This window comes from Cheilinus undulatus, linkage group 18, assembly GCF_018320785.1.
Source record: "Cheilinus undulatus linkage group 18, ASM1832078v1, whole genome shotgun sequence".
Lineage (NCBI taxonomy): Eukaryota > Metazoa > Chordata > Actinopteri > Labriformes > Labridae > Cheilinus > Cheilinus undulatus.
This window is the reverse complement of record NC_054882.1, coordinates 21,392,567-21,417,478: the sequence shown is the minus strand read 5'-3', so window position 1 is coordinate 21,417,478 and position 24,912 is coordinate 21,392,567. Positions and strand designations below refer to the sequence as shown.

General features: G+C 39.9%; 1 protein-coding gene across 1 annotated transcript; it reads left to right on the top strand.

Annotated features, from left to right (window-relative positions):
• The first annotated feature begins 14 nt into the window (after window positions 1–14).
• Window positions 15–23,471, top strand: rpap1 (RNA polymerase II associated protein 1). Its single transcript, XM_041812626.1, has 27 exons — window positions 15–61; window positions 1,084–1,283; window positions 1,384–1,532; window positions 1,683–1,775; window positions 2,236–2,422; window positions 4,110–4,262; window positions 4,402–4,602; window positions 7,701–7,816; window positions 7,922–8,020; window positions 8,207–8,308; window positions 8,388–8,555; window positions 8,786–8,965; window positions 9,064–9,198; window positions 9,323–9,493; window positions 10,458–10,615; window positions 10,748–10,918; window positions 10,994–11,189; window positions 12,890–12,999; window positions 13,141–13,336; window positions 13,452–13,598; window positions 14,405–14,547; window positions 14,647–15,079; window positions 15,831–15,949; window positions 16,044–16,275; window positions 16,416–16,592; window positions 18,918–18,974; window positions 22,691–23,471. The coding sequence occupies exons 2-27, from the start codon at window positions 1,088–1,090 to the stop codon at window positions 22,838–22,840; spliced, it is 4,239 nt and encodes a 1,412-aa protein (XP_041668560.1). The 5' UTR covers window positions 15–61; window positions 1,084–1,087; the 3' UTR covers window positions 22,841–23,471.
• Window positions 23,472–24,912: the final 1,441 nt, after the last annotated feature.

Sequence of the window (24,912 nt, the reverse complement as noted above, 5' to 3'; positions counted from 1 at the left end):
TCCGTGTTGTCTTAGAGTATTTTGTTCAGCCCAGCCACACGGATCTAGAGCTTCACATAAGGTTAGCCACCACCACATACAGCTTAAACATATTTTGAAGATGCAAAGGCGCTCACACTGTTATAATGTTTCTCTTCTTTGTGAATAATTAAAGCGTTAGAATGACGTTAGAGACTTCAGGCTCCGCAAGCTAGCATGTACTTACATTACGTTACACACACTGCAAGTGCGTGTCGGATGTTTACTTTCACAAACGTGATATTGCTAAAGCATGGTAGTAGAGATGATATATACGGGAAAAAATATATTAAACAGTTTTAAGACGGCTGTTTTATGTTGAACTTTACACTCTGTAAACGATACTAGATCGCCTCAAGATTAGCCGTGTTTGCCAATGTTTCGGCTTCAAAAGTTACCATGTTAACTGGTGCCTTTCCATGGAATGCACCTGTATGTATCAGTTACATGGATGCTTAAGAGTGTAAATGACTTCCTCCTTGCTGACTTTTTCATTACACATATGTTTAAAAAGTACACCACGTAACGCAAAACGAGCACAATACGCATTCTCTGGGGCTCTTAAGTGTTCAACATGTGTTGTGACTACGATAAGTGTATCCGACTGTAGGTCGCCCATTAATATGGACACGGTTAAGCCGAAACACCAACAACTTTTAAATTCCAATCGAAGCTAAAGTGGCATATAAATGGTAAGCAGTGGCGTAAAAACATTCCCGTGCACCCACCAAGACCCCCGCCCCCCCAAAAAAATCTAATTAAACACCAGCGGACTAATTACCTCCACCAAGGAGGTTATGTGATCGGCAGGGTTTGTTAGTTAGTTTGTTAGTTTGTTTATTAGCAACACAACTCAAAAAATTATGGACGGATTTTGATGAAATTTTCAGGAAATGTCAGAAATGGCATAAGGAAGAACTGATCAGATTTTGGGAATGATCCGGATCACCTTCTGGATCCAGGAATTTTTTTAAAGGACTCTTTACTATTGGGAAATAGGGCTAATGGTGGAGGTCTGCGCTCTGAGTGCTTTTCTAGTTTGTGACTGTCCTCTGTATCTTTCAGCGGGATGTTACGACGTCCCAAGCCAACTGACTCTGAGGCTGACCTCCTGAGAGAGCAGGAGCGGTTTCTGACCTCTGGGGCTCCGTCTGCTGCCAATGTGGTCCGTAGACCTGACAAAAGGAGAGGGGAGGCTGGAGGAGGAGAGGGCGATAAAAACGGGGTGTGCGATGGAGAACAGCGGGATGTTGTCAGTATAGAAGGTAAGAGGGTACAAATCACATATTTCCTGAAATATCTGTGAAAAAATGTAGCAGCTAACAGTTTATAAGTAAGTTAATGTTCAATGTATGCTTTGTTTAGATCTTCCAGACCAACTTCCATCCCTGACACCAGCACCTCCAAAGAAATCTCGCTTCAAAGCCAGCCGGGTCACCTTTGAGAAGGATGACGCAGAGGAGAGGCTGGACAGACATGACACTCACATCAGTGCTGTTCTCTCCAGGATTGTAGTAAGTGTTTTAATAAAATTATCTATTAAACATAAAAGTTGGAATCACATGGAAAAAATGTTGTTCAGGTTTCTGTCTTAGTTATTGAGGTGTACTCGCCTGGTATCATGTTATTTCATCAACTGATTTCTAACATTATTCTTTGTTTAGGAGAGAGATACCACTTCTACTCCGATATCTCTACCAGCTCTCACAGGAATGGCTTTCCCCAGAGTAATGCATCGCTCAGAAACCAGTAGTCAGGTAAAAAGACATTCATAATGATGGCATTTCTTAGCCTTAACATTTATAAGCATTGGTTTTCTAAAATGGCAAAACACTATGGACATAAACATGAAAGAAAAGCAGCTTCTCTCTATGTGCATAATTAATGTTGTTTAAAGAAATGTACTTATTAAGGTTTGTAACTGAAGATGTTAGGTGATAATAACAAAGTGTAAGATTAAAATTTTAAGAGATGTGCATGAATATTATTTGTCCTTTTTCAAAACCTGCTTATTATTGTGCAGAAAAGTGAAGCAATGCAACTGCTAGACAGTATAAATCATATTAAGTAGAGTCGGAAGTGTTATTGTTGAAAACAGTGATAATATTGGTAATGTGATTGTTGTTTGCAGTCAGTGCTTGGCTGTCATTGATTTTTGCTGAGAACTGTGCTGTTGGACTTTCATCTAAACTTTCTACATTTATCACTTCTAACCAGGTGCCAGTGTCCTCAGTGGGCCCAAAGAAGAGTATCTTTGCACAGCAGATCGCAGCTCAGAGAATGAAGGAGGGAAAGACACCTTTGCACTGTGCACCTGAAGCTGCTCAGACATCTGGGCACAGAGAGCAGAGCCTGCCTCCTGAGACAAGAATGGATACAGACCAGAGTGAAGCCGCAGATATCTGTAAGTAGGTTTAAGACAGATTATTATGATAATATTAGATGTTATATAATTAATAATGCAATAGCACATTAAAAGACAGGTGTTTTAACAAAGCGAGAGAGAAGAACTCAAGAAATTAAAATATGCATTTTCATATGCGCTGTCAGCTTGACTCTGATACTGATTTTTGCAAGAGCTGTGATTCAAAAATGTCCCTTTCCTCCCTTGCAGAGGAGTTTGCACAGAAGAGCAGGGCTAATTGTTGTAGTTTCATAAGGAATGAAAAGCATTTAGTATAGTGCAATAAGGGATGATTAATCATGAGTCATATTGATACCCTTAATGATATCAGTACTGCTACTTTTTGCTTTAGGTGGAATGATAAGACTATACTGTACATTTTAAAAGAACTGTTAAGATAGATTGAGCTTGTGTTAATTTGTTAAACAGGTCATAATTTAACCTGTAATATATGTTTTATGTTGAGAAAACACATTTCTTGTCCTAAAAACGGAATTTATTTAAGTTTCTTGCCAAAACCTACATTTTCTTTTTAATGAAATTACATTTAAAAGCACCATGATGACATTTTTAAATTTGCCTTAAAGTATTTTTACTGAGCTGGCCTTAAACACGACGTACTGTAACCATTATGATATAGTTAGATAACTAGCCAACCAAGTTTCAACAGTTTTTTCAACAGTGGATTACTAGTTTTAACAAACAGGACATGCTCAGAAGTTTGGGAGCATAGTTGCTTTGAGTGAAGGAAGAGGATGTCTGTCTCGTGTGTGCCACTCGAGACAGATGTCTGTCACGTGTCTGCCACTCACTGCTATTGTCAGAGCAAAGAGATTTTTTTTTTTTAACTCTAGATACAGTTGAAGATGGGCTCCTGCATTTTAGTAGTGGTTGTGACTGATTGGTTGACACAGCTAAGCTTGAGGGGTCGTATATATATATATATATCTATATATAGTTTTTACAGGAGAGATATAACAAGCATTCAGTTAGTGATGAATCTAAACTCAACTCTATACTTCTTCCTCTTACCTTAAAGGAAATTAAGACATTAACCTGGCTTGAAATCAATCAAATATTTTCTGGGAATATCTTTTCTTTTTTACAAGTAGGTATTAGAAGAGCCACAACTACTCACAAAAGAGCCACAGTTTGAGTATCACAGTTGTTTACTTCAGTAATACCTCCTTAATGTAGGCAGGCAGTTTGGGAATTCCTACAGCAATATGATGCAAACAACCAGAGGGGTTTGATTCCTGCATCAGACATCCCACTCATGATATTCCTGGTTGTGATACTCTCAGACTAGTCAATATCTAGTCTAGTTTATTCTAGTATGGGTATTTGGAAACACACCAGAAGTCATGGCAAGAAAGTAACAGGAATGATGCTTCATGGAGCTAAAAGATAAAATAAATGAGCAGAGTTGAGACAAGTGGATCCAGTAGTATATAGTGGAAAAAAACCATCAGTAGTCAGGCCTACCATGAACTGAATTCAGACTTAAAAATGCAAGATTAACAAGAATAATTGCAAATAAAAGGGAAAAAACAGAAAAATCCAGATCTTGAAAGTTGGCATAAACAAAAAAAAAGTAACAAGAGTAACACATGTCACGTATATATATATTTATGTCTGATTTGTTTTCCTCTCTCCTTCTCCCTTTATCGTCGCTGTCTCTCTGTAGTCTCAGGTTCTAGGCTTGTGTCTGGTCAGGGTCTTCAGGGCCCAGACGGCCCAACAGAAACCATGAGGATTCACATGGAGAACCAGGCTGAGATCCAGGCCATGTCTCAGAATGAGATACTCCAGGAGCAGAAGAAACTCCTAGCACATCTTGGTAAGAAAATGTCTACATGATAGATAGTTTAAAATATATGTATAGACATAAAGAAATAGTATGCACTTAGATTGTATCCTTACATTTTTTTCATCTTGTTGATCCTACTGTGTATAACACAATTATTTCTGCTTCCCAGATCCGAGGCTGGTCGAGTTTGTTAGATCTCGCAAAGCCCAGAGCGCCCCGTCCTCTGCTTCCCCGTCCAAACAGCCCGGGGGCAAAATCAGCGAGGGAAACTTTCCTGTTGACAAGTCTGACTCCAGTGCTGCTGTGAATCCCCAAGAAGAAGAGATGGAGGGAGAGGAGGAGGAAATGCCACCGCCACAGGCTGTGAGGGGTATGATGGATGTAAAAAAAACAACTTGTACCACTTTTACTTTTCCTGTTCAGTTGTTGGTGCTGGAGATAATCACAAACCAACAGCATTCACTTTTTATGGATTATTTGCATCAATAGGCCTGTAATCCTGCTGCAGGGAGTGTCAAAATATTAAAGTTGTGATGCATTTTAAAGAGAGATGCGTCCCTAATATACCCCAGCAGTTAATATAAGACAAAAATATTTTTTCACCACCAAAAAGGCCATCACAGTAGTCTGTCTGCGGCTTCCTTCATTCACTTCATTTTCCTATCCGTCGTCTCCCAAGCATACGTTCTCAAGCTTATATAAATAATGTGGGATGAAACTGCCGGCTAATATCCAGACGTTTAAGCTGATCATTAACTTTAGTCTGTCAGCAGACTGAGCCAGAAGAAGGCACTCTCTGCAATTAAGTTCCTGCAGATTTAAAAGAAAACTGAGTCCTGATGAAAGTGGAGCTAATGGATCAAATAAAGACAGATCTTACACATCAGTATATTCTGTTTCACAGAGAAAAGCTAAAGGAGCAAAGCTGTTTTCTGTAATTATGCTGCTCTGGAGAAGGACTCATTTTTGCATCCTCTGATTTCCCTTTCAGTGAATTATGTCAGTGATTAAAGATCAGAATAGATAGCCATAAATCAGTCAACCATAGGTTTAGGAACTAAGGTTGTTTTTTTATGCTTGTAAAATGTACTTGCTTTTGAGATGGTTTGAGCTAATAATTTTTGTTATTAAAATCTTTAGTTATCACAGCATGAACTAAATACTTAAACTTATTGTCATGATGACTAATTCTGTATTGCCAGTGCATCTCAATAAATTAGTGTATCTTGAAAAAGTAAATTTATTTTAGTAATTCAATACAAAAAGTGAAACCCATGTGTTGTATAGATCCATCACACACAGGATAAAAAATAGTAAGTCTTTATTTCTTTTAATTTTCACAATTATGGCTTACAGTTCATGAAAACCCCACATTCAGTATCTCAAAAAAGTACAATATTGTATAAGACCAATTAAAAGGATTTTTAATACAGAAATGTTCATTTATATGCACTCAATACTTGCTTTGGGCTCCTTTTGCGTGATTCACGCATCTTTTTCTATCACACTTTTTTATTCCATTCAACTTTCTATTAATTTGATAAAATAATTGTTCCAGTGTGAGAAGAATTAAATGTTAAATATAGTGAAAACTTCTTCATTCTCCCCCTTCATCCTATATGAGGTTAGCTCTCTTTTCATTCTTTTTTCTCCCCCTTAAACTGTGTAGTATTTTCTTTACTCCCTGTTTTGTTTCTGCAGGGCCTTTTATCCGCCCCACTCTTCCACAGTTGTGGTATTTTTCACTGGCAAACCTGCAGTCTTTCACCAGGTGGTTTTCTCCACCGCATCTGTGGCGTTTTGTAATGTCCAGCTGGGGCTTTGGTTAGGGATGTTCCGATTCCATTTTTTCCTTCCCGATACGATCCTGAAACCAAGGTTTTAGGTATCGGGCAGCCTATATTTGACTTAGGATATGGCTCAACAAATAGAATCATAATGTACAGCATCTCTGTGACCCTAAAGTTGTTTTTCTGCTGATTATTAAGTTGTACTGCTAAATATTAAAATAACAATAATAAAGGGGGCTGCATCACAAGCTCTCCCTGTCACTCTTTTTTAATACAAACTTTATTGCACTTTACCAAATACAATATAAAACTTACAACTCACATATTAACAACTGTTGTATACAGATATGTATTTAATGTATACAGTTGTATAAATCAAAAAGTGCATTGAACTCTTATCTCTCCTTTCTGCTATTTTGGGCAGCATCACATGATTACGGAACAGCCTGCCATTGGCTGACAGACACTCACAGAGAGAAACAATATGGTGGTTAGCATTCAAGCTAGCGGTAATAAATGATCGTAATTCGATTAAAATGGATTAAAAGACGTTCATATCAGGTTTACTGGCGTGGATTTAATCATTAAAGTCCCTAAAAGACACATGAATTCCAGGCTCGCTGAAAATGCTCCCATGCAGGATTCAAAGGCATGAATAGCGGATTATAGCACTAACAGTTAGCACGGCTACAGAAAGCAAAATATAAAATTAAACCAAAAGGTATCGGATCGGTGCATAAACTTTTGTACTCGCCGTTACCAATATCTGCATTTTAAGCAGTTTCGGATGTGTTTCCGATACTGGTATCGGGATTGGAACAACCCTAGCTTTTGGTATATGTCGCTGACCTTGTCCACTGCTCAGTTGTTTTACCAGGTTCTTCCATGCTATGTAAATCCACAATGCCCCTGTTTGCCGCCTCCATTGCTTAGACAGTTATAAGTGCTTTTTCAAAGTCAGTCCATCCTCCGGCAGCAGCCTCCACTCTATCCTGTCTTAACAGATCAAACAATCTCCCAACATTTTTGTCAACAAATCACCAAAGTCACAGCCCTGCGCCAGCTTTCTCAGTTCTGTCACGTAATCACCCACACTTTTTATTACTCTGGTGCCCTCTGTTGGCAGGAAGATGCAATAACAGTCCACAGTCACTTCATAACATAGAGGAAGTCCCCAAATTTGAAATTTTAGTATTTTATTAAAAATCTGTACTGACTTATGATATTTTTTATGGCACCATTTTTGAACCGGGACACCTAAAAAGTGAAGGGTATCAAGGACAATTGGTGCAATGGGGTGGCGTGCAAATCAACACAGACAGGCATGCTGCCAGTAAAGTAGTAGGATTAACCCTTTAAAGATTTCACACTGATTTGTAAATCAAACCACTGATATAAATGAATTCTTTAGTGATATTCTAATTTATTGAGATGAACCTGCATATTGTCTTGTATATTTATTGACATGATATGAAATTATATGTTGCTGTCACGCTGTGAAATATATAAATTACAAGCCCCTTAAAGAACTTTTTCTTATAATTTCATAATGCATTATATTCAAAGAAAGTAAAAATATTGGCTGTTTTTGCAGAGTAAAAGGGGAAAAACTTTTGCCGTAATTGATTTTTTAGCATTTAATTTATTGTGCATTCTTGTCCATTGTTGTTTTATCTAGTGGATGATCTGCCTGTGAAGCCTAAGAAAGAATGGGTTCACATGAACAAGCTGGAGCCAGAGAAACTGGAGTGGATGAGAGATTTACCACCTCCGAGGAAGAAAGGAACCAAGATGGTAGGGCGATAATTCTGATTTTTAAAATAAATGTATCCTATTTTTTGCACTCAAGCCTCTTTGCAAGGAGAAATACCACACTCTGTGGTTCTGTTTTCCCTACAGGCCATGCAGGCTCGCTTTGACTTTGCAGGGACCTTGATTCCTCCCACTCAGGATCTGCCCACACACTTAGGTCTGCACCATCATGGAGAGGAGCCTGAGGTCAGTCAGCACAAAAATAAAATAAAACCACAAAAGACTTATTAGTCTTTAATAAACTATACATTGCAGCTTCATGTTTTTGTTTGTTTGTTTTCATTTATATTCAAAAGATTGGATCTGCAGAGAGAGATCCTGAGAAAATAAGTGGACACATTTTCTTGATGCTTGATATTGTTTTTATTCCAGCGGGCAGGTTACTCCCTGCAGGAACTCTTCCTGCTGTCTCGTAGTCAAGTCAACCAGCAGAGGAGCCTGGCCCTCAGCACTCTGGCCCACATCCTCTTAAAGGTCTGCAAACAAAGCATATACAGGATGGCAGATATCTGTAGAAGAATATGTCTGTAGTCACTTATTTCTCCCCCTGTAGGCTCGAGCAGGAGAGTACGTGTCAGTCCTGACGGGCAGTGTGATTTCCACCCTGCTGGACGCTGGACTGCTGTTCCTGCTCCGCTTTGCACTAGATGACGGGGTGGAGGGAGTGATGTCTGCTGCTGTGCATGCACTGAGAGCTCTGCTTGTGTGTGCAGAGGATGAAGTAATGCACCTTAGTTTTTTTATTAAAATGTTTGGAGTGGTTTCTCCCCAGATGTGCACTAAATTTGAATTATGAAGTAATTACCGAAGTTGAAGTCCCACCTAAATCCATCAGTAATGACAGAATATGTTGGCAATGCAGCGTTATGAACTTGAGTTATAAGAAAAAGAATACCCTACCCTGATGCACACCTTCCATAGAAGAATTGGTCATTTTTTTCACCCTGTCAGGAGTGTTTGGATCACACCTTCTCCTGGTTTCGCGGTCTGGCCTCCTTCCCTCTGCTACCATCTGCTCAAGAAGAGGAAGATGAGGAAGATGAAGGATTGCCGGAAAATATGAGAGAGACAGCCAAGGAGAAGGAAGAGAAGAAGAGTGATCATGATGTGGCCAGGCAGGATGCTGTCAAGGCAAATAATAATTAACTTTTATATACGATACAAGTAATTTTCCTTATGTTAAGATTCATGAGGAAGTTTAAATATGTGCTTTGTTGTGTGTGTTTCAGGGTCTGTTAAAGATAAAGCTGCTCCCTAGGCTGCGTTACATCCTGGAAGTGGTTCGACCATCTCCACGAGTGGTCCAGGATGTCCTGGAGATCTTGACTCGTATCGCTCGGCACTCTTCCTCATCTTCCACCCAGGTTACAACTGTACACTTTCACTTACAGCTACACTTCCTGCCCTTAAATCACATTAAATTTTCACTGGCTATTATTTGAATTCCTTTACAAATTCTGGCCATAATTGTTTAAAATACCCTCTTAGGTGCTTGATTGCCCTCGCTTGATGGAGACAGTAATGTCAGAGTTCCTTCCTACTTCGTGGGTGGCTCCATCCTCGCCTCTTCCTCCATCTGTGTACGGACTGCCACTAGCCTCTGCCATGAAGTTGTTGAGAGTTTTAGCCACGTCAGGGAGACATGCCTGCGCCCGACTCGTAAGTGCTTTGCTGGGTTTGTTGCTGACTAAAGCCGCTGTTGAGATATCACAGTATTCAGATATTCAGATGTGTCTGAAGCGTGCAGATCCAGTCTTTACTCATCATTTTATACGTTTGCGTCATAAAGCACGTCAGCAAAACTTCACAGGTCTGTGGGTACACCATAGCACAGCTATTTTACCTCTATAATAGTGCATCTCAGTAAATTAGAATATCATGAAAAAGTTCATTTTTTATGATAATTAAATTCCAAAAGTGAAACTTCTATAAATTCCAGATTCATTATGCATAAATGAAATATTTTAAAGGTTTGTTTTGTTTGAATCTTTATGTCTTACAAGAATCAAAAAACGTATCTCAGGATATTAGAATAAGTCGGAAAAGTCTCATTTGCATTGTTTTTCTAGGTCTTTATTCTCTTACTCTGGCTCTGGTTCACAACCACAGTCATTTGAGCCGTAACCATCAAGATTAAAGAATACTTTGTGGGTAATTAATCTATAATATCTGGAAGTTTCCTTTTTTAATTGTAATTACTGTAAAAAGAAACTTTTTGATAATATTATAATTTACTGAGATTCACTTGTATATTTTAATATGAACTACAGAGCCTTACACTTCAGCTGACCTGAGTTTAATCAAGCTCTTTGGTTGCATGTCTCTAGCAATAATAAAAATTGTTATGTCCAAAAAAAATACTCATGGGCCTACATCTAAAATCTGGGATTTATTATGGTTGTTTTTTTTTTTTGGGAAAAATACTCATCATGACTACAAAGAGGCAAAATGATGTCACCCTTTTATTTTAAAGCAACAAGATCTGTTTCTGATATCTTTTTGAGTAATTTTTTAACATGTGTTCACGATAAGTACATAATTATAAGCAATATTTCATTCTTTTCAATCTTATTTCATCATTCCCACATGTATGAACAGATGAACCATGCATCTTTCTCCTCAGTTAAACTCTGTTGGAGTGAGGGAACGTCTGTCATGTCTGCTGAGTGCTGAGCCCAGTGAGCTGCTGCTGGAACCAGCCGAAGCCCTCAGGATCACAACTGAGGCCTTCAGGCTGTGGGCTGTGGCTGCCAGCTACGGTCAGGCCTGTCAGTTATACATGTAGGTCAATATATAAAGTGAGAGAAAGAAGGAGTACGAAACAAACATGCAAGTGAAAACATGCCTAAATATAGAGCCAGTGTTAACACTGTACAGTACCCTGACAACATGTTATCATTCATTTTTCCATAGAGACCTGTATCTAAGCTTGGCAAAGGCGTTGCAGTCAGTCCACAGGGCCCTGGACCCCTCAGATCCTCTGTGGCCCCTGCACCTTCAGCGGGTCCAGGCTCTGCTTTGTCTGCTCACACAGGTCACACACACCGCTGGCTGCCATCAGGAGCTGCAGGCCGGCCTCGTCAGGTATGAATCGTGAGACCATTCAACTACAAGACACTTGAATCCTTTTAGCTGCTTGTTACCTTCTTTTTTTTCCAGCTCACAGGGAGAGGAGTGTCCTCCCCCTCCTCCGGTGTCATGGGCCCATGTTGCAGGGTTGCAGGCATCTCTGGTGGGACATTTGAAAACCTTTGTAAAGAGTCTTGATGATCCAGTTCGGACAGAGAGCAGCTTGGCTGTGATACCAGTTTACCTTATATATCTAGAAGCCTACTACCATCAGCTCTCCATTCAGGTACAACTCTTTGCTTGGTTCTCTGTCCTCTAGATTCTCTATAGAAGAATCATACTTTTTTATTCTGAATCTACAGTTATTTCTTAACGTCTGAAAAAATGATATCGAATCACAAATACTTGAGGAAATCTCACAGAAATAAAGGGGTGAAACTTTCTGCTTTACCACACTAAGCACAACTTCATCATAAAATAAACAAAAATAGGGATTTTAGAGTTATACTGGGGCACCAATGGCCTAGTGGTGAGATCATGACCCATATACAGGTGCATCTCAATAAGTTAGAATATCATGGAAAAGTTAATTTGTTTCACAAGTTCATTCAAAAAGTGAAACTCTTATATAGATTTATTACACACAGAGTGAAATGTTTAAAGTGTTTGTATTTTTTTTTATTTAGAATGATTATGGATTACTGATAATAAAAACCCAAAATTCAGTTTCTCATGAAATCAGGATGTTGTGAAAATGTTCAATATTGTAAACTAATGGTGTCAGACTTTAGCTTATTAGCTTGAAACACCTGCAAAGCTTTCCTGAGCCTTTAAATAGCCCCTTAGTTTGGTTCAGTAGCTTACACAGTCATGGGGAAGACTGCTGACTTGACAAATGTCCAAAAAACAATCACTGACACCCTCCATAAGGAAGGTAAGACAACAGGTCATTGCTGAAGAAGCTGGCTGTTCACAATTATATTAAAGAGTGGTAGAAGAAGATATACAAGCAACAGGGATAACTGCAGCCTTGAGAGGATTGTAAGGCAAAACTCTTTCAAGAATTTGGGGGGACTTTACAAGGATTGGACAGAGACTGGAGTCAGTTCATCAAGAGCCACCACACACAGGCGTATCAAGGAATTTGGCTACGACTGTTGCATTGCTCTTGTCAAGCCACTTCCTGAACCAGAGAAATCATCAGCGTCTCACCTGGGCTGTGGAGAAAAAGATCTGTGCCATTGCTCAATGGTTCAAAGTCCTGTTTCAGACGAAAGTAAATTTTGAAATTCATTTGGAAATCAAGGTCCCAGAGTCTGGAGGAAGATCAGAGAGGCACAGAGTCACAGGTCCTTTCAGTTAAGTGTTTTCAGTTTCCACAGTCATTGATGATTTGGGTTGCCAGTCATCTGCTGCTGTTGGTCCACTGTTTTTTGAAGTCCTAAGTCAACGCAGCCATTTAACAGGAAAGTTTTAGAGCATTTCATGCTTCCATCTGCTGACAAGCTTTATGGACTTGGCACCTGCCCACACTGCCGAAAGTACCAAAGCTGGTTAAACAACCATGATATTCCTGTGCTTGGTTGGCTAGCAAATTTGCCAGACCTGAGCCCCATAGAGAATCTATGGGATATTGTTAATAGGGGGATGAGAGACACCAGACCAAAAAATGCAGACAAGCTGAAGGCTGCCATCAAACAACCTGGACTTCCATAACAGAACTAAAATGAAAATAAAGACTTTAAATTTTTTTACTCTGTGTGACATGAATCTATATAATAACTGAGTTTCACTTTTTGAATTGAACTACTGAAATAAACAAACTTTTCCATGATATTCTAACTTAATGAGATGCATCTTTATATGAGGTTGTAGTCCTTGTAGACAGCAACCTGGACAAAAGTCCGACCTGTGGCTTCCCACATATATTATTCCTATGCATGCTTACAAACTCTGTAATAACGATGGCATAATTTGCTTCCTCAGAGCTGTTTCAAGCCAGTCGAGACCCTCCAGGAACTAGAGACACTAACGTCGGAGGTTCTGCTCCCTTTGCTGTCACATCAGGTTGTTCAGGGCCATATGAAAAACCTCAAGTAAGTCCAGCTTACTGCAGTTGAACAGATAAGATTTTCTGAATGTAGTGTTTTCAGTAATACTTTTTCTGAAATTTAATTGATTGCAAGTTTAATTTCACAACCTGAAAAATAAGAATTTGGACTTTTTCCTCACACTAGGTCTTCATCGGTTGTGTGCAACATCCAGTCCAGTTCCACTAGCCCAGAGACTATTCCCAGCCTCCCTGGTTTATCCTGCGCAGGATGGAGGGACTGTCCAGGCCTGGTTGTTCCCAGCTCCCCCTTCCCGCTCCTCACAGGCCTGGGTCTCCTTCTGGAGACCATCACAGGCATCCACAAAGGTCTCAGCTGCAAAGTAAGTCTCACTGAAGAGCTTTTTAAATTATATCAGAACAAAAATGGACAACATCATATGCAGTTTTTAATGATACCACTGATACCTCGTTTTGACCTCCTGTCCCGTTCTCTAGTTCAAAGGTCTCCTCCTGTCAGAGCCTGTGTTTGGTTACCTGCTGAGTTGTAGTCAGGCTACTCCCACCTTGTCTCACACCAGAGCCTGGCTGCGCCGTCATGAACACCACCTCCTCTACCTCCTGCTCCGGCTTGCACACAGACTGGTATGCTCTCTCCAAAATCTACCCTTAGTAATATTTTCTTTTTGAATTGAAATTAGCTGTTCATGCTTCTTTCATTCACAAGCTTTACTTTATGTACACAAAAAGTAGTTGATCCTGTATGTTACTGTATTTTTTAAACAAGCTAGATTGATTTATTATTGTCAGTTTTTTTTTTTTGTATTTGGCAATGATATGTAGTCCTGCATTGATAAGCTCTTTTTGGGTTGTTCATGGTCTGTCCATCCGTATCAAATTTATTTCTGATATGTATTTAAGACACTGCAAAATAATTATACAAATGACAACAGTAGTCTTGCAAAAAGTATTTAACACGTTGCGATAGAAAATGTCAAACACCATGATTTTGTTCACAACATATCCACAAAGAAGTGGGAAGAAGTGTACAACCAGATCAACCAGAAATTAGGAAACTATTAAATAGAAGTATTTGCACCAAATAAAAATGAGGAGTTTAGAGAAAAAAATAAGTTGAAAATATGCATGAATCATCCGTATTTTAGCCAGAGCCTTTCCTCTGCCCCTAGCATTAGAAACCGTCAACATCGAACATGCCAGTACTTTTCACATCAGGGGAGATATTATGTAAGCAAATGGTTTTTAGATTTAATAAGTTTGTTTTGAAATGTTCTGTGTTGAATTCTGTATGGTTTTTTTTTCTAACATAATCCATGTGTTTGGGCAATCTCAAAAAATACTTGAGAGTCTAACACTTTGGCAGCTTTGATTTTTCCAACATTTAGTGTTTCCATCTGGTTTTCATCTTGTGTTAAATTTCTTTTTCTCAGGTTCCCATTGAGCCAGAGGTAGCAAAGCATGCTTCACTGTACCACCAGGTGGCACTGGTTCTTCTTCCATGGTTATTACCTGGCAGTGAATTCCTGGCACATGAACTTCTGTCCACCATCATCTTCAGCAGAGACTTTTTATCGTAGGTTTACATTGACTTCATTAAGTTTAATGTTGATGTTGTTGTCTTTGTTTCCTCCTCATTACAGTCTGACTCAGTTTGTTTATTTTTACCTCCCAGAGAGGGCCACAGCGGAGGACCTGAGGCTGTCGAACTCGGAGAGCTGAGGCTCCAAGAGGAAACGCAACATTACAGCTCACCCACCCTGCAGACTGTGGGATCTCTCCTGAGAGAAGCCTGCGTCCAGCTGCCCTCCATACGAGGCTGCTTCCTCACTCACCTGGCCCACCTGGAGCCGTCCATGCTGGCGTCCAGGGATGCCCTGCTTGGCCGAAACCCCTGGATCAAGTCTCACCTCCTCCCAGAGCTCACAGGTCCCTTCCTACCATCCGATTGGCCTTTCCTGCCACTTGTAAGCCTGTATGAGCGAGCCGGGGTGTCTGACGGTGGGGGGTTGGCGGTGGAGGAGCTTCCGCAGGGGGCTCTGCAGGCGGTGAGCCACTGTCTGCAGTGGCTGCTCCTGCTGGAGGTCTGGAGGGAGGAGGCACTAAAGGTACATGGACAGGGTTTATTGTTTATCATTTGCATTTTATTATCTTAATTAAGCATATTTTTATGATTTGTATTTAAGCTTTTATAATTTTATTTCAGCATATTTTACACACTCATCTTCATGTTTTTAATTTTATTTTAGCAATTTTTTTCTGACTCATCTTTTAGCATTGTGTGATCCTATTTCAGCATATCTTACTGAGTTATCTTTAAGCGCTTTATTTGTTTATTTTTTTATTTGATCTTATTACTACTTTTTAACTTATCCCTAAGTATTGCCATTTCATGAACTCTAGATGGTAGGTTTCTACGTCACATAAGCCATGCCTTCTGAAAAAGATTTTTCAAAGCAGATGTCTGTTTGAGCTAATCAAAGCCATAAAATGTAGATTTTTTTTATCAGTTTGGTGCAAATGTGCTCAATAACACCAGCATTTATGTGTTTTATCATAGTTCAGTCAGATACTTCAGTGTACAGCTGAAAAAAAAGTTGAAGTGTTCACTACCTCGTTAAGGTTTGATTTAAAAACAGAGGATGTGAGAGACATCTGAACATGTAGAGACCAAATGTTCCAGTCTTGAAGAGAGAGATCAGTTGGAGAAAGCCCATTTAATGATTAATGCCTCAATAAAATCTTGAAAACAATTCTAAAATGCAGAGGGAGGTGAAGGGAGGCTAAAATGGGGGGATGATGTGCTCATGTTTCTCAGTAGCCATAAAACTGTCCGTATAATCTCTTGTTTTGATGAAGGTGATCCCTCCTGTTGCCAAGCTGGCTCGCCTGTCCTGTGTGTTCCTATGCTCCAGCGACATGTTCCTGGAGAGACCCGTTCAGAAACTGACCTGGGGTCTTTTCAGACTCCTAACAAGGTAATTAAAAGGATAACGTTCTTTTTCTTTAAATGGGTAGTCTAAATTTAGCAAAGAGAGAGAACTGTGGCTAAGATGAACTAAATCTTCACAGGCAGTCCAGACTAAACTCTTTGGATCTGGACGTCCCTCCTCCTGGTTTAGCCTCCTTCCAGGACTTGTTCTCTGCTCTTCTGACCCAGTATGAGGCTGTGTCCTTTGGAGACAGACTCTTTGGCTGCTGGGTCCTATTACCCCTGCAGAGGAGGTACAGCGCCACCATGAGGCTGGCTGTGTTTGGAGAGCATGTTGGGATGTTGAGGTCATTGGGAGTGACTTTGGATCAGGTAGCCATGAGGATTTTTCAGCTTTTTAAGATGCCTTTGAGGTCATTTCAATATGAATGTCTCTTGAACAGAACACTCTGAGATCATATAACAGTTGATTAGGATTCATTTATCACCTCTTTCTCTCTTTTTGTTTGAAGCTCTCCATCCCCATCGAGCACTTCACGTCTCCCCCTGAAGACTCCCTCCCTCTCCTCCGTCTCTACTTCCGCTCCCTGGTGACGGGAATGCTGAAGCCCTGCTGGTGTCCCGTCTTGTATGTGGTTGCTTTATCTCATGTCAACTCATTCATCTTCTCTCAGGATGCTGCAGCACAGGTACAGAACCACATGGGAAACACATGTAGACTCGGCACACAGGCCTGTGAATGAAAATAATTGAACTCTGTCACCACTGGGAGTTTTTCTCTGATTTATGAACACAGCTTCTAAAACAGATCCAGGTCTCTCTGCTGATGTTGTTCTGCTCTATCTCCCTCTTAAGTGATCTGATTATGGGTTCATGTAATGCCTGGGCTCTGTAGCTTTTTAGATCAGACACAGTGAACCTTGAGGCAAACTGCCACATGTGTAATTACTGAGCAAATCCAGAAGGTGCTGCAGCTGCACTTAACAGGAGGTGCGATTTGTTTGAAGTATTAAGTGGGCTTACTGGCATAAAGTCATTTTCCCTGAATATGAACATTATAAAATATTAAAGATTTTATGAGTTAACTAAACAGATCTTTGTTTTTAATGAGCTGTGGAAGAAAGAGCCTCACCTGGTCTTCTAATGTTCATTTCAAGTATTTATAACAGATTTCTTTCCAGTTTGGGCATTTGAAAACTAAGTAGTAGTTCTTAATGGTTTGTGCCGATACACCTCTTAAAAACAGTTTGATATTCACCAGATATTCACATACTGGTTCACAACAAGCACTGGCACGCATTAAGGACTGCCCTGTCAACTGGAGTGATCCACTAGTAAACAAAAAACAAGGTTTTATATATGTCCTTCCTGCCCTGCTTAGAGTGATGGGAATTGCAGCTCTTTTAGAGATCAGGACTTTTGGCTTAGCTCACTAATAACAGATGGTCTTTTGGCTCCCAAATGCTCTTTATTTGGTCAATTCAAGGCTCTTTTTATTATCTTTGTCTAAAGAAACAAAAAAAAATAGAGTTAAAGGGGACTGTTTTCAAATTGGACCTGGCTCATGTTTCTCAGAAAGCGATCTAGTTCTCAGAACCAGTTCGTCCACAAACAACATGTCACAATTTTCCTCCCAACTTTTAATTAAAAAAAAAAAAAAAAAAAAAATCAACCACTGAAATGTAATTATGCACCAATGCATTGGTGCTGATTTGTAGACAATCAAATAAATGACTTTTTGAACCTGTTCATTCTGCAGCAGGGAATGCTAAACCCCCTACCAGAGGGAACCTGTTCATACTCTGCCTGAATGCAGCCTGTTCAAAAATAGTCTGTGTGATTTTACATCCTATTATTATCCTATTATCATCCATGCAGTCTGACATAGTTGCATCGGTTTAGATTTTAACTGCACAGAGAGAAAGTACGTTCTAAGTACCAAGGTTGTAGTAGTTTTTTAGCTATTCACTCATCTGTGCACACAAAATTAATGCACAAATCCAGAAGTTTGTTTCCTAAGGCTCCCAAAATTAAATACTGAAATTGACATATTTATAACTTCAGCAATGAACAAGCTCATGCAGGATGCAAACCAGTGTGATTGAAACAAATCCTAGATGATGTGTTAGTTAGTATGCCTGTGTCAAAGACTAAACTAAGGATATTTTGTCTCTAATTTAATTTGAGTTAGTTTTATGAGAACACATGCCACTTTTAGTTGGCTGATATATGTTTTTTGTAGAGCCTTGTTTTTATTTTTGTTTTAGTTAACTAAAATGATTGTCATATTTTAGTTTTAGTAATTTAGTTTGAGTTAACTATAACAACCTTGCTAAGGACTGAGTTAGTCAACATTGAAGTGTATTTTAAAGGCTGAGGTTTTAGGTCTGAACTACATTTATATATCGGTATCAATATTATCTTACATTTTTTTGAAATTATTGACATATTGGATAAATATTGGCATTATTGCATACATTGTAGGTTTTTTGCCTCATTTGCAATTCACCAAGAACAGCTCAGCATTGCGTTTCTGGATCCCATCCCACCAGTTGAGAGCCACTGCTTTAAAAGCATGTTTGTGACAGAATGAGGGAGAAAAGCTGTTGTAGAGGCGCCATTATTATCTCAGATTGTGGTTTATTTGCCTTCTTTCTTTTGTTTAATTTGCTGCACTCAGCATACAGGGATACCAAGCCTGTTTAAGAGAGGAATGATGATGAGAAATGATGTAAGGGCATCATCAGCATAAGAGAGACAAGTGAGTTCCAACATCAGGTTGTCTCTCAGGTCATATTGATAATGTATATTGTGAACCCATGTGCTAAAGAGCAGTCACTTGACACTCAAATGCCCAGATTGGATTTTCAATCCCTGATAATCCAACGTCTCAACATCCTCTTTGATTGAACCATGAACTTTGAAGGTTAGCATGCAAAGAAAGCATCCAGAGAGGAAAAGAGCATCCTTACATCAGTAGGACCTTTGATGTTTCATTCCCTCATCTTTTTCAGGAGGTGGAAGCAGCTCGACACAGTATGCTGAGGAAAATCTACTACCTGACTGATGAGGTGTGTCTCTCTGATCTTCATTCACTGCCATGTGTTTACTGATTCGATCTCCTCTCCCTTTCTCCCCCTCATGTTACATTCTTATGATAATCTCTCTCGGATACTCCTCCGTCTCTTGTTTCACATTGTAGACATCTTTTGTTTGGCCTTGCTCTTTTTCCATCTATGGGAGTGATACTCAACCAGTGGCTCTCAAGCCACATGTGGCTCTTTAGTGACCAGTTGCAGCTCTTTTAAGGCTTACTTTAAAAAAATCCTCCCGAAATCCTGTATAAAGGTGAAAACTGCCAGCAGTAAAGACTTATTGCAATAAGTCATATCAATAATCTAATTCCACACAAAGAAGACAGACTTTAATTGCCAAATTCAAATGAAAACTTGTTTATTATTACTGTCGGATGCACGCTGGATGGAGGAACGTGTGTCAAAGAGCAAAGAGGAAGTCCGCTGGCGGCACGTTTCTTCAGTAAGTTAATTCAGAGGTGTGCTGTCTTGTGTTCAAAGTGAAGCGTCTAATGCCCTCGTTTTAACAAATTTCTTCAGTCACTTCCTGTCACTGCTCTCCTATACTCGTATTTGATGATGGTTTTTGCAATGCGCATCATCATCAACGAGCCAAACACACACGGATCACATTTTTAAATAATGTAAAATTGAGTAAAACTTGTCCAAACGTGGGTGTTTTATTTTATCTTAAACGTACTAATGATAAATATTTTCAAAAGGGCAGAAACAGACAAACGAAAGCAACAAAGTGGCAGGACAGAACGGTTTATGAGGGGGAGCTGCAGGTGTGAGGCAGGGACGGTTTTAGCCATTTGGAGGCCCAGGACAAAGACCAATATGGAGACCCTCCCCCTTTAGCTAAAAGCAATAATAATGAGAGGAAAAAAATCCCTTTAAGTTATTAGAGTCACAGAACTACAGTAAATATGCAAATATGAAATACTAGAAAAGCACTCAGAGAGCACAGACCTCCACCATTAGCCCTATCTCCCAATAGTGAAGAATCCTTTAAAAACATTCCTGGATCCAGACGGTGATCCGGATGACTCCCAAAATGTAATTTGCCGATTACTCCCTCCCTGGTGGGGTGGAGACACGGTGAGGCAAAGCATTGGCTTCACTTTGTGTGGACTGTCATGGTGGAAGCACCATGGTCTCAATGGACGACTGAAAGTCATGGCAGAGGGAGAATATTCCTCTATTCCTTCCAGCATTGTGAGTATTCTCACTACAATTCACTGTCTTTCTCTCTGTTGTGCTCCGACTCATCTCCTCGACTGGGCATGTGTCTTTCAAACTCTATAAACTCCAAAACTTTGAAAAAGTTACTCATGTCCGCCATCTCCTGGTGTAAAGTGGTAACAGCGCAGATCTCTGCCATTAGCCCTATCTCCCAATAGTAAAGAATTCTTTTAAAAATTCCTGGATCCAGACGGTGATCTGGATCACTCCCAAAATAGAATCAGTTCTTCCTTATGCCATTTGTGACATTTCCTGAAAATTTCATCACAATCCGTCCATGACTTTTTGAGTTATGTTGCTAACAAACAAACGAACAAATGAACAAACCCAGCCGATCACATAACCTCCTTGGCAGAGGTAATAAATACCCAAACAGACACCCATAATACATCAGCTCTTTGAAAAGCTTCTCATAGCTCTAAGTCGGCACATTCTGATATTTTAAAAAGACTTTAGTCCAGGTGGAACTTACATAAATAAAAACATATGCATATTATCGGTGAAATATCCTTTCTTCTGACACTAGGCATTTTTTTGTCGCCTTTTGCATCCCATTTAACAACACAATAATCCACCAACATCCCTGGTTTTGGATTGTGGCTCTTGCAGTAGTATTTTTAAGACAATTTGGCTCTTGGATAGAGTAAGGTTGAGTACCGCTGATCTACGGTGATTGAAGCTTTGAGTTCCTTCATGATTTATATTTTATGTCTTTGGCTGCGTTTGGATATGATGATGTAATAAGCGGTTAATCCAAAAGTTTTTTTTCGTAAGTCTCTGTAAAACATAGCTTTGCTACTGTTATTCAGCTTTCTTCTCATTTCAGTCCTGAAATTGCTCCTTAAATTGATTGAGTACATTTTCAGTAATCATCTTTATCCCATCTTAAACATGGAGGAAAAGTTCTGCACTGTGAACCTCTAGCAGGCACATGGAGGTCTGTGCGGCCCTCCAAGGATATGCCTCCCCAGACCATCACTGACCCAACACCAAACCGGTCATGCTGGTGGATGTTGCAGGCAGCAGAATGTTCTCCACGGCATCTCCTGACTCTCTCACATCTGTCACATGTGCTCAGTGTGAGCTTGCTCTCATTTGTGAAGAGCACAAGGCGCCAATGGCAAATCTGCAAATTCAGCTGTTCTCTGACAGATGCCAATGGGGCTGCACAGTGCTGGGCTGTGAGCACAGGTCCCACTTGTGGACATCTGGCCCTCATACCCCCCCATGGAGTCTGTTTCTGACAGTTTGAGCAGAAACATGCACGTTAGTGGCCTGCTGGATGTCATTTTGTAGGGCTCTGGCAGTGCTCCTCCTGTTCCTCCTTGCACAGAGGAGCAGATAGCGGTCCTGCTGTTGGGCTGTTGCCCTTCTACGACCCCCTTCACGTCTCCTGGGGTACTGGCCTGTCTCCTGGTATGTCCTCCACGCTCTTGACACTGTGTTGGGAGACACAGCAAACCTTCTTACCACAGCACGGATGGATGCACCATTCTGGATGAGTTGCACTCCCTGATCAACTTCTGTGGGTTGCAGATGCCGTCTCATGCTACCACTAGTGATGCCTCTCCTTTTCACCTGTTGTCTGTCCCATTTGCACAACAGCAGTGTTTCCTAAATTTTTGGAGCACTGTAGTATTTTTTGTGCCTCCGTAACTTCTTACCAGCTGTCAGCTGGAATGCCCCAATTGACATCATGTCATATGTTCATTTAATTGTTAAACTGGATTTATTAAGCACAACTGATTATTTTATTTCATTAAACTGAGCTTTAAATGCTCAGTTTGATGTGAACAAGATTTCAGTTGCTTGACAATTACTTTATTCATACTTTTTAAGCTGTTTTCTATAGCTCTGTTCACAAAAACTCCTGAAAACTTTCTGAGATTTTCAGGGTGAGCTGCCCATAATATATTTTTTGTGATACTCAACAACAATGCAAAAATACAGTGCATTCAGTATTCAGACCCCCTGCACTTTTTTCAGACGTGTTATTTTGCAGCCTGATAATACATTTGGAAACCTATTTTTATTCTCATGTATCTACATTCAGTACCTCATCATGGAAAGGTGTTTTTTTTCTCACTATAATCAGGTCAGCAAAGTGGCCTTTTTTAACTCCACGCCACTGTCCTTTTTTTTTAACCATTTATCATTATGCTTTCAGCTATAACGGCTAGACACCTTTTAATCTGGATCTTTTTTTCCACACTCGCCAACTTTAAGTTATTTTTTTATCCACTTCTTGTAACCATTCATGTTAATATTTTAGTGTAACTTTGTGCTAAACTTTTCAGACCTTACCTCCTGCTTTGTAACTGATTTTAATGCACCATTTTCCTCCACAATGCCTCCTCCTATTCCCTGCCAGATGTACTCTATCCCTCTCAGTCACAAGTACTCCTTGGTGGGAGTCCCTGCTTTTCACAGCCAGTACCTTCCTCTCACTCTCCTCGTCTCATCTCCAGGTATTGAGGATGCACTTGCTGCTCTTCCGCCTGCCACAGTGCCACTCAGAGCTCGGCTTTGATGTGTACGATGAGCTGCCACCAATAAGGGCCAAACGCTTGGAGAGCATCCTGAAGCTGCAAGACAGTGGCAACCATAAAGGAGACTGAAGGAAGAGAGAGGGACAACAGAAGAAAAATGTAGAATATACAGGAGTGGACAATATGGGACTGAGACTGAACAGATACCAGAGCAGGAGTGGAAGATACTGAGAAATAAAGGTGGTTGACTAGAGGCAAGGTGAGATTTGACTCCTTAATCTGTCAAAATAGATCAAAGGTTGGACTTGGAATAAGTGCAGACATGATCACAAGGAATTTTCCTGTTACATCCTCTCTAAAAGGATTCTCACCCTGGCACAGATTTAGCTGAAACTTAAAGTGTTATATACCAGTTGTTTTTGTCACTTTAACCTGCTTTAAATCAAAGGCTCATCAGTGAAGATTATCTGAACGTCTGTTGAATCTCATTCGACCTGTTTGATCTGAAACCATGAGGTTAAACACTGAACAAGAAAAAAAAACAGAGTGGATGCAATGAGACATAAATCCTAGAACATTTTGTCTAAGTCAGCTAGAGAAAACCTTTTTTTTAAACCAGCTCTTTGTCAGAATTATGGTGATTTATATGAGCCTGAGAGCCCCACAAAAATACTCCTGGCCTTGAAGAGTAAATTAAAATGTGCTTCTTTACAAGTGCCTGAAATGGAAATTTTTGTAAATAAAAAATAATTTCAAGTAAGTCTTTTATTTTTCTTTAATCTGAGTGAATGACTGGAACAGCAAGTTTTGACTCTGAAATAGCACTGAATCAAAGCTTACGTTAAAATGCTGCACTGCATGTTCACTCACTGAACAACATGGCTTAACAAACTTAATTTTCATGGGACTTAACACATTAAAACCATCCAAATTAAAACCATCAAGCAAAACCTTATCCAGGAGCTTCCTCTATATCAGCAGAAAGCTTTGTTCTGTTAGTGTCACTGATCAATAGCACTCACTCTTTCAGTCTTTCCTAAACAGAGACCTCTTTAGATTTCCATTAAACTGTTGTCGGGCTCTAATCAGATTTGGAAAGTGCCTGTAAGGGACCTCAGTGTTCCTGTTTTTCTGTTTTGTATTAAGTTTGGTAACAAGCTGTGAGAATAGATCGAGGTCCAGTGCATGACATTTCTTTACACAGTGATAAAATTCAGCTTCTACCTTCACCTGTTCATTGTGTCCACTCAGAGCTGGCTGTTTTTCAGTGGCAGCCATAATTGAAGGTGTTAACATCATCGTTGTCTGTTGCTAATTTTCTAAAATTATGCAGTAATATTCAGTATTCTAAGTTAAACTTTTCTCTGATATCACTGTCCCTTTTACAACCATGATGAAATTCAATAACTCAGAGTGTGACCATGTAGTTGAAGTGATGAGACTATCTGAAACTAAAGGGTGTGCTGATTTTATGAATGTTCTGTGATACAGATGTGTGTAAAGCATCGGTGCATTGTTGCGTCTTTACAACAGCATTAAGTTTTGAAGCATTCTGTGCTGTCAAGACTGCAACTATAGGACCAGAGTCCAATTTACTGTTGAGGAAAGTAAACGCAGCAACCATACAATCAGCAGACCAGGAGCAAGACACACTATATTGCCAAAAGTATTTACTCACCCATCCAAATAATTGAAATCAGGTGTTCCAATCACTTCCATGGCCACAGGTGTATAAAATCAAGCACCTAGGCATGCAGACTGTATACAAACATTTGTGAAAGAATGGGTTGCTCTCAGGAGGATCCTCTTCTGTAACACTGAGTATAAACTATTCATTAAAATCAATTTAGTATGATTTGTGCTTTTTATTTCGACAACTCACATACTCCTTGTCTACTCCTAATGCCTTATGTAGCGGACTTGCCTCTTGCAATATGGCGGCGACTTTGACGTACAGCCAGTTAGTCAATGAGGCGTTTACATATATTATGTCTATACTTGTACCTACCCAGCAGAGCACCTTCTGCTGCATTGATAGCTGATATATGGACTTATTTAGCTAGTGTAGCCTGTTTAATGCCACTGTACGGCTGCCCTACCAGCCCTAAGAGCAGCCCAGCCCACTGGGATTTGTCCCGTTTCTCCAGATTAACCTCTCCAGGCCTGGACTGGGGCAGCTTTGACGACTTGCTGCAAATGCT